The sequence below is a fragment of the Aspergillus vadensis genome, assembly GCF_003184925.1.
Source record: "Aspergillus vadensis CBS 113365 unplaced genomic scaffold BO88scaffold_17, whole genome shotgun sequence".
NCBI classification, from domain to species: Eukaryota; Fungi; Ascomycota; class Eurotiomycetes; order Eurotiales; family Aspergillaceae; genus Aspergillus; species Aspergillus vadensis.
The window spans coordinates 510,656-526,795 of NW_020292055.1; the positions used below are offsets into that span (position 1 = coordinate 510,656).

Below are 16,140 nucleotides of genomic sequence, written 5' to 3' on the forward strand. Positions count from 1 at the left end.
GGCTTAGTTCCCAGGGAAAGATAGCCTGAATAATGAACTAGTCCTCACTATCCCTCTGAATATCCCAATCATGGACCCCGTTCCCCGCATTTTGCCATCCCGAGCTTAACGCTTGGTGACTTCCCCACACTGTCCGTCATTCCAACTCACTTTCAGTCTACTTGACACTATTTCCTCTTTTTTTTTCACCTCATCATCCCTTTCATCTCATCTCTAGTTTCACCAATGTATCGCCTCCATCATGCTCGATAAGTCCTCTCCATCATTCCCAGCGCAATCCCCATCACGACCACTCCCTAAAGCGCGCGATGGATATTTTCAATGTGGGTTCTGCAAAAAACACTACAATCGGGCAGATCATCTAATTCGACACGTCCGGTCGCGTATGACACTGTCCTCATGCCCCCATAACTCTTTCTTCTAACTCCACGCGCAGATACCCGCGAGAAACCATATGTTTGCCACGTGTGTAACAAAGGCTTCGCCAGGCCGTACGTCCGTCCTCATCCGTCTCTGCCATCCCCTCTCTGGTTCTGACCGCTCCGCATCAGGGACCTGATGAAGCGACACGCTGCAGGTCATGACCATCCGCGAGATGGCAAGCGCAAACGCCCCCCATCCTATGCGAAGAGCGGTCGGGTCTCCCAGGCGTGCAAAGCATGCGCCACATCAAAGCTCAAATGCGACGAGGAAAAGCCTTGTCGGCGTTGTCGGGACAAAAAGCTTATTTGCGACTGGCACGACGCCGGATTTGATGAAATGACCCCGGGGTCTCCGATGCAAGGTTGGTTCATCTAGGAAAAGCCGGTATATCCGATAACTGACCGATTTAGGGTACGATGACCCTGATGGCCAAAGCCAGTATCCCGAGCCACCCCAACCGCAGACCGCGTTCTCACCAACAATACCGCCGATGGGCGACTACCCAGCCACTATCGATCATCCTTCATTTACGACCCCTGACTTTGCTGTAAACAACTATTTGCCTGACCCGCCTGACCCCGCTCCCGAAAATCCCCCGTCGACCAACTATGGCGGTAAGTTCCGCCTATATCATAATCGAAATGCAGCGTGTGCTAATCGAGCTTCGCCGAAGCAATATCACCCGCGTTTGATCATGAGAGTGGTATCTTTAGTGTCGATGGAACCTTCTTCCCCGAGTTCATTCCCGATGCTCTCATCCCATCCTTATCCCGTCCGAACGAATTAGATCCACTGAATGCCATGAACCCTGCGCCAGACTACCGCCATAACCTTCTCAATACCAACATGCAGTTTGATTTCGATCTGACTGAAGTCGACTTTGGCCTGATCGACTACTTCAATTCCCAGGGGCTATCACACCTTGCTCCACAGCCCCCGGATGCACCCAATGATCGGTCCGATGTGGACAGTAGGATCGCGCTTGGTGCCGAGGCCTACAAACGGTCATCGTTGTCGGCATGGAAACCGGCACAGCATGACCATGTCTTTGCTGACCAAGACAATCTATCAGTTCCAGTGGTTATGGATAGCCCAGGGTCCAGCATCAGAGGAGAGCGGCAGATCCTACCGGAGAGACTCGCCCCGGGTAGTCGCGATCTCATTTTCGGAATGGTCTTACAGACGAGCGAGAAAGCCATGATTCCACGGATAATAAAGTCATTCCCGAGCACTGAGCTGTTAGATGGTCTCATACAAGACTATTTTGCCTATCAGAGTCAGAAGCTGGATCCATTCATCCATGGTCCGACGTTCTACCCCAATGAACAGAGCTCCGGCATGCTAACAGCTCTTGCTGCTTCTGGTGCGGTCCGCTCGGCCATACCAACCATCCGTAAACTTGGCTACGCATTGATGGAAGTTGCACGCCTCCACATGTCGACTACGGTACATTTGCCTTAGATGGGCTCATTTGACACATGCTAATGTTAGGCAGTTCGAGTCAGATAACCGCATCACACGCCATCTTCGGCCTTCGCAGACATTCGCAGTCGTCATTGACATTGGTTTATGGAGCGGCAATGGTCGAAGGACGGAAATAGCGGAAAGCTTCCAACAACCACTGGTGACGGTCAGTTCACACCTACACTAGATATATGGCGTCGCTAACGATGGCTCAGATGCTTCGACGGGCATTACGTTTTCGCCGGACTATCTACACAACTATTGTGCCAAGCCCCGAGGACAACGAGGAAGAGCTGGAGAAGAAATGGCACGCTTGGATCGAGCAGGAATCTTTCAGAAGGTGACACCACCTTTCTCCGTTTTAGACTTCAACTGACACGTCCAGACTTGTCCATCATTTATTTTTACATGACGCGCAGTGTGCGATGATGCTGAATGTCAGTCCACTCATATCGTACGCTGAATTGGAGCTTCCACTTCCATCCATCCGCGCACTATGGGACGCCAAGTCAGCAGCAGCATGGAGGGATACCTACCTAGACCTTGGATTACTTTCAACCGAGCGACAGCCGTCTCTAGTCGAGGCCATGCGGGACATGTCCCGGTTACAAGGAGCTGTCGATATGCAGCTGGCCGGTTGCATCCTCCTCCATGGCTTTTCGGCTATGGTGAACGAGTACCACCGGTTTAGCTTTATTTCCAAGGGCAATTCCAAGCATTGGAATGCACTGGTGACCAACTCACGACACCAAGAACTAGCACAGGCGTTGCAGCACTTTCGCATGATCTGCTACGAATGGCCCAACTTTCCCATCCCCGAAGTCATCCTAATATACGAGATGATCTCAATGTTACTATACATGTCTTTAGAGGATCTACAGCTATTCGCCGGAAAGGAAGACAAGAGCGAAGCAAGACGAGTCTACCACAGTGCCCTCGAATGGATCAGCAGCATCGACTCACGAAGAGCTGTATGGCATGCCGGCCAAGTCATCCGGGCAGCCAAAGCCATTCCGGCGGGGTCCGTGACCGGCTTCCTAGCGGTGGGAGTGTACTACGCCAGCTTGGCCTTTTGGTCGTATAGCGTGGTGCTCAAAGCCAAGAACAATAAAATGGGGGGCTCGGAAAACCGCCCGTTAGGCCCTCCTCCTTCAACCATCCGCGGCCCAACAGTCTACCTCGACGGAGACGAGACCACCGATGTGCAGAAATTCATCTCTCTCGGATGTGGCAGCCCGGCATTGCAGGGTAGACAAGGCCCTGCGTTTGTCTCTGATCCCGGACAGACCATGGACCTCACTCAGGAGCTTCTGCGGGCAGATGCTTCTCAGGATGCGCTTCCCCCGTTGGTTCAGGGGTTGTGCCAGTTGATGAATGGTCTTGGTAATGCTGCTAGATCTGGTACCTGAGAAGATTAGGTGTAATTATGATGAATATGATGTACGATTGGCGCGGCTTGGTGGTGTGTTAGCTTTCAGTAGTATTAGTGGTCTACTCGATCGGATATATCCCAGTATATGACATTTGACATATCCAGGGCCGTTATTAGTCCCTACCTCAAGCACGAGGCTGGAATCAACGATCAGGAAGAAGAGAGGAACTTGGTGATTGAAGTTCTACTACGATCGGCTTCTCTAGCAAACTGTCACATGAGAGGACCTAATGATCGTCAGAGATATCATTAGGTGATACTAAATAGAGACTCGTTTAAATTTGACCAGATACTACTTACTAGTAGTAGTAGTAGTATTCTATGATCGCAAGCTATAGGTTTAAACAACAGCCATGCTACTGTATTTAGTAGTATATATGTATTCGTTCATACTCCGCAACGGATAAGATTTATATAATGGGAGACACCGTCTTGACACAAATTTGGACTTTCATTGAATGAAGTTCGTGTGATTATAAAGCTATATATATATAATATTTATCTAGTGGTTAGGCACTACAGTAAAGGTATAAGCCATGATCTAATCGTATAGTGGTAGTAGGTAGATGTTAAACCGAATTGTGCGCGCCCGCTTCAATTGCACGCACACACAAAATGAGTAGCAAATTCGTATGGAAGGTTATTGAGGGAAAATCAATCATGACTAGACAAGAGAACTAGACAAGAGAAGAGATGGAGAAAAACAAAAAGAGAAATTCAAACTCCGATAGGGGGAATCGAACCCCCGGCTGCCGTGTGAGAGACGGCGATGTTAGCCACTACACCATATCGGATGTTGTTGAAAATCACAATAATATTATGTTTTATAGGCAAGGCTGTAATTGAGAGGCCGATTTGGGGATCTGTTGGTGGTATTAGGACCCAGATATAGCTATCATCTTCATATCGAAGAATAACAAATTTTAGTGCGATAGGGGGGAAAGATCAAAGCAGATGTGCGTTTTCTTTTTTTTTGGACGAAAGGTCCCTGCAGGGAGTGCGTCGCGCTAATGCAGTGAGCACGTGGGGTGGTAGGGATCTTCGCGGGTTTTTCTTTTACCAATTTCTACTAGTGGTGCGTACAAAATAGTCTACTGTTAGTTGCTATGGGAAGATGTGCCATAGAATTACTACTAGCATTTACTGTATGCGATCGTGTCTATGATGTGTGATGTAGTAGTGATGTGGATGGTACAGTTTATATATATTTTACCGGGGTCAAAAGTATTTCGCGGCTTGTACCAGGAACTTGTAAATACTCAATCGGGCCTTGGGTGATTGCGACAAATACTTAGTACAGCTAGTCGGTTCTTGGACTCAATTAAAGCATATTACATATCCTCATTGAATGCTAACTCATTATTCATCATATTGTACATCAGTCATGGGGTATAAAGCGAAGTATACAGATACATAGGTCAGTGGACCAGTCAACGCAAGCCTAGCGGAATACAGCACTATTCTCTGGCTTCCGAGCGTAGACAACGGTCACTGGTAGATAGGCATGGGTCTGATAGTCGCGCAGAGACGCGCGCATTTGAGCGAGGAACACCTGAGCTCGCTCGTATGACCATTCCAAAGTGGAAGTGAGAAGACGAAGCATAAAACCCTCTACCCCACCGTGCAGTCGAAGCTGATTCCAGCGGCCCTAGACCGTGTTAGCAGTAGCAATACCTGATAATGAACAATCACTTACAAGTTCATGTAATTTGGGATCCGCACTCCATCTATCGTGGTCGTCAGCCAGAAGAAACATGAAAACAGAGGAGCAAGACCTACGCATTCATTGGCCACTGGAACTTATTCTCCACAACGCCAACGAAACCTGCATTACCTAGGCGTGCGGCACTCTGTTCCCAGATCTTAAAGGTCTTGCCAAACTGCTCACCCGCACCAATAACGGTTTGTCCCCAGAGTCGGTAGAAGTGATTTGGAGGCACGGTCCCATCATCCGCGACCGGTTCGACCGAATGCTCTACCACCTCAATGTAGCCTCCAGGTTTGAGGCAACGCCAGCATTGCCGAAAAAACTCATCCCAATCAGGTATGCAGCCGAACAATTCCCGCACGTGAATGAAATCGAACTGGTTTTCCGCATAGGTCCACGGGAGCGTCACATCGTCAATCTCGAATACGCAATTCGGAGGGACGAACGCAGGTTGAATCGGAGATAGGTCTACTCCGGTAACTTTGGCACTGGGATATTCATCTGCCATATCACTTAAGCCAAGGTCAGTATTAGGTCTATGGTTTGGATTAGACGAAGGAGAATAGAATCACGCACGTTGCCCATATCCCGGTTCCCGTACCCACATCAAGGATTTCCTGCGATGCATTCTTAGACACTTGTCGGTTCGCGCTGGCCGACAGTCATGAGGCATACCTGTGGATTCGAAATGGGGGCTAGGTGTAGTTTCCCGTCGAGGGTCAGACAATACATATGATGCGCTAGATCTTGCTGTTCATTGGCAATGTCATCGTTGGGGCCCTGTAGGACAAAACATGACCGGTTAGCCCACAGCTGTGGACAATGCTCTTAAAGCCGAACAACCCACCCAGTAGGCTCCATCGCGATACGAGTGATAACGTCGGCCATACTCATATCGGTAGTCGGTGATGTAAGTGGACAAGGTGATTGTGTCATCGCCGATCAAGGAGTCCTCGCCGTACGCAGAGTCATCATCCGCGATATTATCCTCGCCATCGCTCATGCGGTTCGACATGTCGACAGAAGAATAAAGAGGGTGTGGGGTATCTAGTTCGGTGTTCAATGAGATCTCAGTGGTAAGGCTATGCTCCTCGCAGCGGGAAGAGGTCATGGCGGCGATCGGGAGCCGAGATCTGAGGACGGTTGCGGAGATCTCCTCCGTACGGGGCACACGAACGGTTGGGGCAGTGCAAGGGGGGTGATATCCCATGAACCAAATGTAGAAGACCCAGCACCTTTGGAATAGGAGAAGCGGGGTTCAGATTTGGGGGGATTAGTGTGGTGGTTGCGATATGGTGAAGCTGCACAAGGAGGCAGAGGGATTCGACCGGAAAGATCGAGAAGAAAGGGGGAACGCCATCAGGTACAGCTGAAGAGAGCGGAACCTGAGTTTGAGCGGTCTGCAACGCTCCGAGCTGGAGATGAAGGTTTACTGTTGATTGCAGTGTGGAACGTGTTGAGGGTGAAGCTGTTTGAACGGACAGATGGTACCTGCCCAGTGCGGTTTAGTCCCGTGGATGATCGGCTCTCGGCCGTATCGGAGTGCCTCGGGCTGCTCGGGTTCAGGGTCACCTGCCGAGGCGGTGTAACTATTCCTATGCTGTCATTGGTGGCAGATGCTGGTTTGAGTTTTGCTGCTTGCTCCTTTTCGGACATGTTCTCTGATTTCTTTCCGATCGGATGCGGTAGAATGCGGGTCACATGGCTTGCAGATGCATCCACTAGACTGTCTTAGGTTTAGTCTGTACAGCTGATCCTGCACGAGTGGCTTAGTCACGCTGCCGGCATTTCGCTGCAGAATCCTGCAGTGCAGCCACTCCATTGGCAGACAACGTGCAAGTCATGACGATCCTCCTCTCCTTTTTGGCTGCGCTGCAACCATCTGGCAATGGGGATGGTGCCCCTCCCATCGGCGTCGGCCTGTCTCCGCCTATCAACACACTAATGCTGCATTCTCGACGTCACCAACTCAAGTCCGGCTCTCCCTTGACTTCGGTCCTCCCGAACCCACTGTCACTTTTGGAGACTGTTCGACACTCCTCTAGGACAGTCAATAATATTGTGCATAAAGATCATGACTCGTGACAACATGCATAGTCTACGGATGTGATGATGTCCAATTACCCACAATGTGTGGTCTACCCATATTGGGTAATACTAGCCGCTTATCAATAGCCCAGATCAGCACTCGCAATGGAGTAATTTCGGCACTTGCTGCTTAATGCCGTGGTGCATGGGTTCTCCGGGACTTGAATTGCCCATGAATCATCTTGCAGTAGCGGACAATGTGACTGTTTTACGGTAATGATCACTATGTGCGGCACGATCGAAATGTGGTATGGAGTACTTTTCCTGGTTCCACTGGGGTTCGCCTGTGAGATCCGCAGATTGGCGAAGCCTCAGTGGACAAATCACAAGAGTGTCATGAGTCGTGGAGGCCCGTCATGACCCTTGCGCGCGTAGAATCTCTGATTCCATCATAACGGATTTTTTGACATGTTCCACTCGTCCTCTCATCCTTCCAATCCACCGTACAAAGTCGGGCCATATTTCTGTCAACCCACGAGCTTCCTTTTTGTACCCACTCGAGGTCTGTAGCTTTGCACACTCTAAATAACGTGATGGTTCCCCCCGAGCCGAAACTCACAACCACGGTTCTCGTGGTGGGCGCAGGTAAGACTCGGTAGTTGCGTTGGACTTACCCTACGAAGAAGCCATGCACTGAGTATTCGGACACATAAAGCTGATTATAGCTAGGTTCAACTGGACTTGCTTTGGCTCAGGGGTTGAAAAAGGTACTATAACACCTATTACTAAATTTCTCCTGGCTAAACACTCCGTTTTAGGCTGGGATCCCTACTCTCGTGGTAGAAAAACATGACAGTTTAGATGCATATGACCGTGACTGGAACATGGGCTTGCACTGGGGTGCAGGTCCCTTGCAAGCTCTCCTACCAGAAGAGCAATGGTCAAGAATCCAGTCAGTTCAGGTCGACCCTAATGAGCCCACAGCAGAAGAGGATGCTCTCAACTTCCTCAACGGCCAGTCAGGGGAGGTCATGGCGTCCATACCTGCTTGCCTTTTCTATCGCTTGCGTCGTCGGAAATTACGAGGATTGATAGAACAGGGATTGGACATTCAATATGGCAAAAAGCTCCAGGACATCCAGTATTCTGCTGATGGCAAACATGCCACTGCCATATTTGAAGATGGCTCATCCATCTTAGCGAGAATTATCGTGGGCGCGGATGGAGCTCGCTCGACGACACGGCGTGTCTTACTGGGTCCTAGCAGAGGGGAGGTCCGCCGACTTCCTTACTGCGCCACCTTTGTTCAGGCCCAGTACTCTGCAGAGCGTGCTCGATACTTACGCCAGTTCCACCCTCTTTACATCGCTGGCATCAACCCTGCGGGGTATTTCTCTTTCTTTGGACTACACGAAGCAACAGATCGCGAGCGACCAGAAACCTGGACATTCTTCTTCTACATATCATGGCACTCCTCCCTGCAGGAGCAACGGGAGACAGCTGGCTGGAGCAATGTGCAAAGGCTTGAGCAAGTCAAGAAATTTGCCAAGACTTACACCGACCCCTGGAAGAGCGCCTTTGAATGGCTGCCGGATGACCAGCGAGTCTGGTACATGGGCCTGAGCGACTTTGACCCGCGGGATCAATCCCATAGGTGGGATAACCGAGGGGGACGGGTAACATTGGCTGGTGATGCAGCACACACTATGACATATCAGCGTGGCCAGGGATTGAATCATTCCATCACCGATGCAGCCAATTTGGTGGAAGCGGTGAAACAGATCGTCTCTGGAGAGGCGACTCAGGCTGACGCTATCCAAGGATATGAAGATGAGATGATACCCCGCGCGGGAAGTGAAGTCGGCCTCTCTACTATCAACACGGCAATGCTGCATGACTGGCACAAGGTGCTGCAGTCACCGGTGATGACATCCGGCATGAAACGGTCCACCGAGATCAAAGCCAATTGAAGGCATTGCTTACCGACTTTGCTATCTGGTCTATGCACAGCGACTATTTTCCACCGATATCTGACTTAATGATACGCTTATAATATACTGTCAATATACATTCAAATGTGGCAGATATAGCAATGCTTATGAATTCCACGTCCATACATGAACCCTTAAGACTTAAGTCACAAACAACCCAGCATGTATGCTAACAGTATTAACCATTCTACCCCGCAATCGAACATCCGGTCTATCCGGATATTGTCACTCCCATGCCCCAGCCTAGTTCTCCCATTATGCAGCAACAAGCGCTAGGCTAGTCTGCCGTTGCAGGAAGTGCCGTCCCACCCACACACCCATGCTGATCTCCACCAAAGTAGTCATAAGTGCTGTGGATTCAATTAGCGACCGTTGGTTGGCCCATGAACTCCACTTCTGGAATAGAGAAGGCTTTCTCGTCCCTATGCCATGCATCTCCCATTTCAGCAGAAAGTACCATACTATGGACATGCCGAAAAACAGGGTTAATTTGGAGATACGAATATTCCTGTGCTCAATTTATAGCAAATTCTTCAAAAACATCGACATAACAGAATACAAGTCACCGGTGTATTGCGTTATGGCAATCACTGTTTACCTGTAGGAGATGCAGCCGGCCGTACATGTCGGGATTGATTTCATTAATCGTGACTGTTGATCATGTTACCGACGGGGATTTACTACTACCTACGGTTCTGATGTAGAATGTAGTCATTGTTAATGGAGGAAGGACAACAAGAAGCCCAGAGAGAAAGTTGACATACAATTTGAAGGACCAAAAGACCGAAGGGACATTCTCTCCATATACACCTTGCAAATCTCCACAGCCCTTACTCTCCAACGCGAGCAAGGGTCTTCAGACAAGAAAGGTACTTATCCTGATGCAAGGCATCTCCCCCGTTCTTATATGCTCTGAGAACCTCAGAATTCCTATCCTTGATTGTATTGACCATGTACTGGATACCATCAGCAGCGAGCTCCTCCAAAGATTTCTCATCCGCCTGCTTAGCCTCATCCTGAATCTCATGCAGTCGCCTCAGCCAGAACATGTATCTCCATGGCGAGAACCCTGTAGGTGACCGCTGTCCGAGATCAGATTCAACGAACGTTTCACCACCCTTGCTGATGTGGCTTGGACAGTCGTTCCAATATACCTCAGAGAGGAGAAGCAGGTTGTGGTTTGCTATTTTCAGCCAAGCAACAGCAGATGGTAATAGATGGAACACCTCCAGCTGCTTCGTACCTCGATTGACATCTTCCTCGTCTGACACGTCACCCGAGCGAAGTTGCAAGGGACTCTCAAACAGAGAGCGAAAGATCAAAAGAGCAACTTGGCACAGCCTATCCTTAGTGACACGCGTAGAGGCAAGTTTAGCCAGGAATGTAGCCAAGTTAAGCCGGTGTGTTCCCGACATAGATGCACTGTGATTGATCCAGAAATCGGTCATATCGCCAACAAGGAAGGGGAGGTCGTTCCACAATGTACCATCGACAGTTCGTGCGATATCGATCCCTTTGACACCCCGTGAGGGTCTTGTCAATGGACCCATTCCCTGGATGCGGAGGATGTCGAGGACTAGCCCTTCGTGCTCACGTGAGTCGGAGGGGATAGTTCGCCCAAGCTCGTAATACATGTACCATAGGGAATGGATGTGATTCTCGAGAGAGTCAACGCCATCTCCGATGTCGCAGTATCGGCTGGTCACTACCCAGGTCCGGTTGCTGAAGGCTATGTCTCGAACTTCTTGGTATTCACCACGTGCGACGGCCTGTCGGGTGTCTTCTTGGTCTCTGCGAGCGTGGTCGTTTGCTGCGGTAGAAGGGCTGTCTCTGGGCAGAGAGCTTAGTAGGGAGTCACGGAGGTGATCCATTTTGGAAGCTGATACTAATATTGATCGATGGTTCAATCAAATGAGACAGGATATAGAAGAGAGTGAGGAATCAAAGAAGTTGACAGAATCAGACCGAGATACGAACTGTTGTAAACTTAACATCTACGAGAAAGCAGGGGATTCTCTCTCGTGAGGAGACCTTCTGGACCCCTGCATCTTAGGCAGCAACATAGGGCCTAACAAGGCTGACAGCCCAAAATGTGAATCTGGACTCGTGTAGATGCTGACGGGCTTGACTAGTTTCTTTGTTTTGTTGTCGATCAGCCGGAAGCTAAGACAGAATTAGCTGTTGATCATGCAACTATCCAGCAGGGACAGGTCACCAACCCCGCATTGCTGTGAGTAAGACGGCTTGCAGGGCTGAGTCGTACTCGGGATGTGATGAGTTGCCCTGCATACATTAGCATTGTTTGATGTTACATCCAATGTGACCAACTAGATGCTTAGCCTGAGAGCCGCTCGGATGGTCATGGGGCTAGCGAACCCTTTTAGCTGCAGTTGCACAGATATGGCAGTCTAGTTACAGTGATAGCCACTTTGGGTAATTAAATCAGACATACTTGATTATCAAGCATGACCTCAAAGTATTTCAGCATCAATTGAATCCGGATCGGGCCGGAAGGCAAAGCACTTGGTGCATGAAGGGTATTGAGTTGTGGATGAACTGCCGATGATAATTTGTTGCCTTAGAAGGCATTAGTGCTTATTCACCATGATGAAGTCTACAAACCCTAGAGTAAGTTAATACAACAAGCAGAAGAACAAGGCTTCAACTATGCTATTCATCGTAGTTTTCGAGAACTATACTTCAAGACAAGAAGCTACATACATACCCAGTACTGCAAGTCAATATAGATGAAACTGCCCCGAGGCTTTCATTCCAAGGTTTTCACAAACGTATGGCAACCCTGCAGCTAAATCAGTCAGGCCCTGAGCCCTGTATACTCATGACTATATTGAATAATACTTCACGTCACATGTGCCTGATGCTTACATCGTTACATCGCATGTCCGCCCTATTCCGCAGGATTTACGCCCCAGCCCTGCAGCAGGCTACAGGGCTGTGTATGCAGGGTTCAAGGCTTGACCAGTTTGAGCAAACTCACTAGTCACACTTAGCGTTGAGCCCTATGCCATGCTCCTCACGAAGGATATTATCATTGCCTTGAGAATCAGGAGATCTTTCCTTATTCGAATATCCCCAAAGTTGTAAGGCCACCCGGTACAACGATCCTTCTGCGCGGACTATAACACCCCAGTCGTATTACTAACATCTCGTTCACCTCACCTAAGAGATCACACGAACTGGTAAGTCAAGCTGCTTTCAAGAACATATGAGGCATATCTTTCATTGGAGCATAGACTATCCCTCAGCGATAGCCTCGATGATGGCTGCTTCAAACCGAGGATAGTATTTGTCAAATATGGCAAGCGTATCCCGATCTGCCAGAGTATATAATACAACTCCACGACGCTTCAATTCACAAGTATCATCTCCATCAACTCAGCACAGTACCGCAATCATTCCTCAAAAGAAACAAACCAGTCTCCAAAATGCAACTCACCAGCATCGCCATCATCCTCTTCGCCGCAATGGGCGCCATTGCCAACCCCATCGCGACCGAGTCGGACGACCTCCTTGCCCGGGACGCGCAGCTGAGTAAATACGGTGGAGTAAGTCTCTCTACATATTCCTCCTGATCATTATAGAGATAACACTAACATTCATGAACTGTTTTAGGAATGCAGTCTTGAGCACAACACCTGCACATACCGAAAGGATGGGAAGAACCACGTCGTCAGCTGTCCTTCAGCTACAAATTTGAGGGTATGTTCTTACAATCATCCCTGTTGGGTCCCGGGCTGATTGATGTGTGCTAATGTTGTTTACAGTGTAAGACTGATCGCCACCACTGTGAATACGATGACCACCACAAGACGGTGGATTGTCAGACTCCTGTTTAATATGATCGTTACGGTATCAGGGGGAAAGAGCTGGGCCGATCCTAAGCTTATCGTAGGCATCAGATTATTTCGTGCCTTTCAACAATGCCGATGGTCTTGTGTCAATGTGGGCTGGGGTCAGCTGTGGGTTTCTGTGTTGGAATTGGTTACGTTGATCATCGGCATTCATTCATTGTTGTTGTCGCGCTCGTTTGGTATCTAGCTAGCTCTACCCTTATCTGAAACATGTCTGTTGATTATAGAAAGCTTGCATCGTAGCTCACTAAGTAATTGCAATTCAGGGAACGCGTAAGAGAAATAGTATTTGAAGATAGAGCAATTAACAAGTCAAGTATCGTGTTCATCATCATCGTCATCGTCTGAAAGGCTCATCGCAGCAGCGATACGTAAGCATAAACATACTTCGTAAGAGTAGTATGAACGCTGATATGCTGGCCAGCCGGACAGCAAGCATAGCCAATTCGATCCAAGCTGGCCTACCATGCTATTTAGTGGGACAGCAGAACAATCACACAACATCCTTCCTATAATCTATCCGCACCTCAGACGCCTCCCTCGCCTCCCCATCAGTATCCGCAAAAGCTGTATCACCAAACAACTCCGCAACCTCCTCCAGCGTGCTATTAGCCGTCTCAACATAGTAGAAGTATACCAATCCCGCAGAGAAGAGACAGAACCCAGCAATGACAAGGTAAAAGTATCCGTTGATACCGGCGAACGCATCCGGAGAGACCATGCCGATGATGAAGTTGAAGATCCAGTTGCTGGTAGTAGCCAGAGCCATTCCTTTACTGCGGCCGCGCAAGGGGAAGATTTCAGCTGGTAGTAGCCACGGCATTGGACCCCAGGTAAAGCCGTATAGGATGTTGTAGAGCATGACGAAGGCGTATTGGCCCTTGGCGCGGACCTGGACGTCCAGGTCTGCTTCGGTGAAGGCGCAGACGATGCCAAGAAGGACTGCCATCCCGAGACCTGGTTTGGTGCATGTTTAGCTGGGTGTCCACATTGTATACGATGATACTGAACAATATGAAATGGGATGATATAGACTCACCTCCAAGTATGAGCAATGGCTTTCGTCCCCATCGGTCTGCTAACCACCAAGTCGAGATCGTCGCCGCAGTGTAAGGGAGTGCGTTGGCTGCAGTGTACAGAAGGGATTTACGCTCATCGAAGCCTGCGGTAGCAAGTGTGCTGGGAAGGTAAAATGAGATGATATTGATTCCGTTGAGTTGCGCGAACATCTGCACGGTGATTCCGACGATGGTCCGCTTGCGGTATCGGGTGAACATTTCCTGTCCATGGTCAGTTTTGAACTCGAATGTTTGCCCACGACAAGCGAAAAAGAACTCACCATCCAAGACGACTTCCCTAAATTGGTTTCGAAGATAACTGCTTCCTCGATCTCCACAAACACCCGCTGTACATGTTCCGCCTGAGTATCGCCATTGGCGTGCAGATCAGCGACCGTCTGCAAGCTTTCTTGCATGAATCCGTTCTTGGCCAGCCAACGAGGTGTCTCGGGGAGGAAGAACGACATGGCCAGCAAGATGAAAGAGAGAGCAATCTGAATAATGAATGGACCTTGCCATGACATTTCACTGGGCAGAAGGAAATTGAAACCATAGTCTACCCAACATGAAAGCATATAACCTGCTATCTGAAAGGTATATTCGATTCCCACCATTAAACCACGCCGATGAGGGGCGGCAATTTCGGTCTGAATGATGGGTACTGTCATAGACAGAAATCCAACACCAAGACCTTGAATGGTGCGACCGGCAATGAAGGTGCCAAAGCCGGGAGCGAAGATCTGAATGAACGCACTGAAGAAGTAGATAAACCCGCCAAGACGGACACACCGTTTGCGCCCCATCATATCGCCTAGTCGTCCTGCAAGAAGTGCGCCCACTGCTGCGGACGCTTGTAGACAAGCAACAGCTATCCCGGTGATTGAAGGATCGACTCCGGTTGTTGAGCCGTCAGCACCTCCGTAGTCTTTGAAGAAGCGAGCCACAAAGGCTGGATTGACGAGAAGACCAGACATAATTCCTATCGAACACAGCCATCAGCAACGACACGAAGTGACATGACTATTTTATCGCCAAACAGGAGGCAATTATACCAGAGTTGTACCCAAACAGGGCATCTCCCAGACTGCCAAAACCACATGTCGCATAGAGCAATGGGGTTCCCTTGAAGGGATACCAAGCCCTCACCTTCGTCGGCTTCAGCTTTCGCTCCAGCCAGCTCTGCTGCTCTACTTCCCGAGCAGCCACAGCCTGTGCCGTGCGAGTCAAAGCGGCATTATCCGCTGGTACAGAGGACATTTTGGTAGCCATAGTTCCAGATGGGCACCATCAATGAGCCAAAAGGCAGTGCCAGGTTGACTCCACGATTCTGACAGACACACACATCTTCAAACAGTTGTGGCCGTCGTTCTATTTCTACCCCAGAGCATCATGTCCCGCGGGGAAGCAGACCTTTTCTCCAGGCCCTGAAAGTGGAGCTGGTTGTCGGGATTGAGCCACTCTAGTCGGCCATCCGGGGTTGGCGCGCTCGTGTTGCTCTAGCTCGGCGACCATTGTGAGTGCCGACCAGTTGCAAGAAACCTGCTGTTCCGTCGAAGTGGGAGTTTTTCGGTCTCAGCCAATGATTTTGTCTCACTATCCCGTAGTCACGGTCGACTTCCGGGACAGAATTTAGCCTTCATAATGCAATATCGATGCTGGTTGCTAGAGGATGTAGGGGTTCTGGGGTATTCTCACCGGTTCCGTGTGGTTTCGGTTCCGAGTCCAGCTTGGCCAGTTCCGACCCCACTCGGTTCCGAGGCATTTATTCCCCGCCGTGGGATGGTCTCCTGGTCTCAACAAACTGGCTCCTTTGGCAACGCAAATGGCTCATTTTGTGGGTACGGATAGGGTGAGCTTCTGAGACAGTCCGCCGGAACCGAGATCATAGATGGCATGACCTCCACCGTCGTACCACCCGGCCAGAAGTGCCCTGTTAAAAGCCCTGACCAATCCCTGGAATCTGGTTGATCTGTACATAATACTTGGCTAAAATGGCTCCTTCAGGAATCAATCAGGTTCGTTTCATTTTTCATAATATCTCCATCAAGAGTCGACTACTGACGTCCCTGATCGGCGTCTGTACAGGCCTTCGTTTTACATCCGGGTGGCAAATTCGATTATGAAGAGCGTGTGATACCTAGTCTTCAGACGGATCGCGACGTTA

The 16,140-nt window shown here is 49.5% G+C and overlaps 6 protein-coding genes and 1 non-coding gene across 7 annotated transcripts; 3 read left to right on the forward strand and 4 right to left on the reverse strand.

Annotated features, from left to right (window-relative positions):
- Positions 1 to 47: 47 nt before the first annotated feature.
- BO88DRAFT_369011 (putative C6 and C2H2 transcription factor RegA-like) lies at positions 48 to 3,605 on the forward strand. Its single transcript, XM_025704128.1, has 8 exons — positions 48 to 383; positions 437 to 491; positions 552 to 784; positions 834 to 1,037; positions 1,097 to 1,869; positions 1,919 to 2,053; positions 2,103 to 2,227; positions 2,273 to 3,605. Exons 1-8 carry the CDS (start codon positions 242 to 244, stop codon positions 3,294 to 3,296), a joined length of 2,691 nt encoding a protein of 896 aa, XP_025561185.1. The 5' UTR covers positions 48 to 241; the 3' UTR covers positions 3,297 to 3,605.
- A 436-nt stretch (positions 3,606 to 4,041) lies between these two features.
- BO88DRAFT_t192 lies at positions 4,042 to 4,113 on the reverse strand. Its single transcript has one exon. It is a non-coding gene; the product is annotated as a tRNA-Glu (tRNA).
- Positions 4,114 to 4,760: 647 nt separating this feature from the next.
- Positions 4,761 to 6,138, reverse strand: BO88DRAFT_344285 (class I SAM-dependent methyltransferase; the record flags this gene model as incomplete). Its single annotated transcript, XM_025703226.1, has 6 exons — positions 4,761 to 4,967; positions 5,016 to 5,046; positions 5,099 to 5,539; positions 5,604 to 5,644; positions 5,703 to 5,807; positions 5,875 to 6,138. The coding sequence occupies 6 exons, from the start codon at positions 6,136 to 6,138 to the stop codon at positions 4,761 to 4,763; spliced, it is 1,089 nt and encodes a 362-aa protein (XP_025561186.1).
- Positions 6,139 to 7,380: 1,242 nt separating this feature from the next.
- BO88DRAFT_81819 (FAD-dependent oxidoreductase) lies at positions 7,381 to 9,047 on the forward strand. Its single transcript, XM_025713165.1, has 3 exons — positions 7,381 to 7,700; positions 7,785 to 7,822; positions 7,874 to 9,047. The coding sequence occupies exons 1-3, from the start codon at positions 7,649 to 7,651 to the stop codon at positions 9,023 to 9,025; spliced, it is 1,242 nt and encodes a 413-aa protein (XP_025561187.1). The 5' UTR covers positions 7,381 to 7,648; the 3' UTR covers positions 9,026 to 9,047.
- A 774-nt stretch (positions 9,048 to 9,821) lies between these two features.
- BO88DRAFT_445079 (DUF3632 domain-containing protein) lies at positions 9,822 to 10,917 on the reverse strand (the record flags this gene model as incomplete). The annotated part of the gene is made up of 1 exon (XM_025710168.1): positions 9,822 to 10,917. The coding sequence occupies one exon, from the start codon at positions 10,915 to 10,917 to the stop codon at positions 9,877 to 9,879; it is 1,041 nt and encodes a 346-aa protein (XP_025561188.1). The 3' UTR covers positions 9,822 to 9,876.
- Positions 10,918 to 12,492: 1,575 nt separating this feature from the next.
- Positions 12,493 to 12,903, forward strand: BO88DRAFT_455414 (uncharacterized protein; the record flags this gene model as incomplete). Its single annotated transcript, XM_025710866.1, has 3 exons — positions 12,493 to 12,612; positions 12,680 to 12,766; positions 12,832 to 12,903. 3 exons carry the CDS (start codon positions 12,493 to 12,495, stop codon positions 12,901 to 12,903), a joined length of 279 nt encoding a protein of 92 aa, XP_025561189.1.
- A 243-nt stretch (positions 12,904 to 13,146) lies between these two features.
- Positions 13,147 to 15,364, reverse strand: BO88DRAFT_489352 (sugar porter family MFS transporter). The gene is made up of 4 exons (XM_025712689.1): positions 15,029 to 15,364; positions 14,258 to 14,955; positions 13,958 to 14,198; positions 13,147 to 13,875 (listed from the first exon to the last, which is right to left on the reverse strand). The coding sequence occupies exons 1-4, from the start codon at positions 15,243 to 15,245 to the stop codon at positions 13,412 to 13,414; spliced, it is 1,620 nt and encodes a 539-aa protein (XP_025561190.1). The 5' UTR covers positions 15,246 to 15,364; the 3' UTR covers positions 13,147 to 13,411.
- Between the last annotated feature and the right edge of the window lie 776 nt (positions 15,365 to 16,140).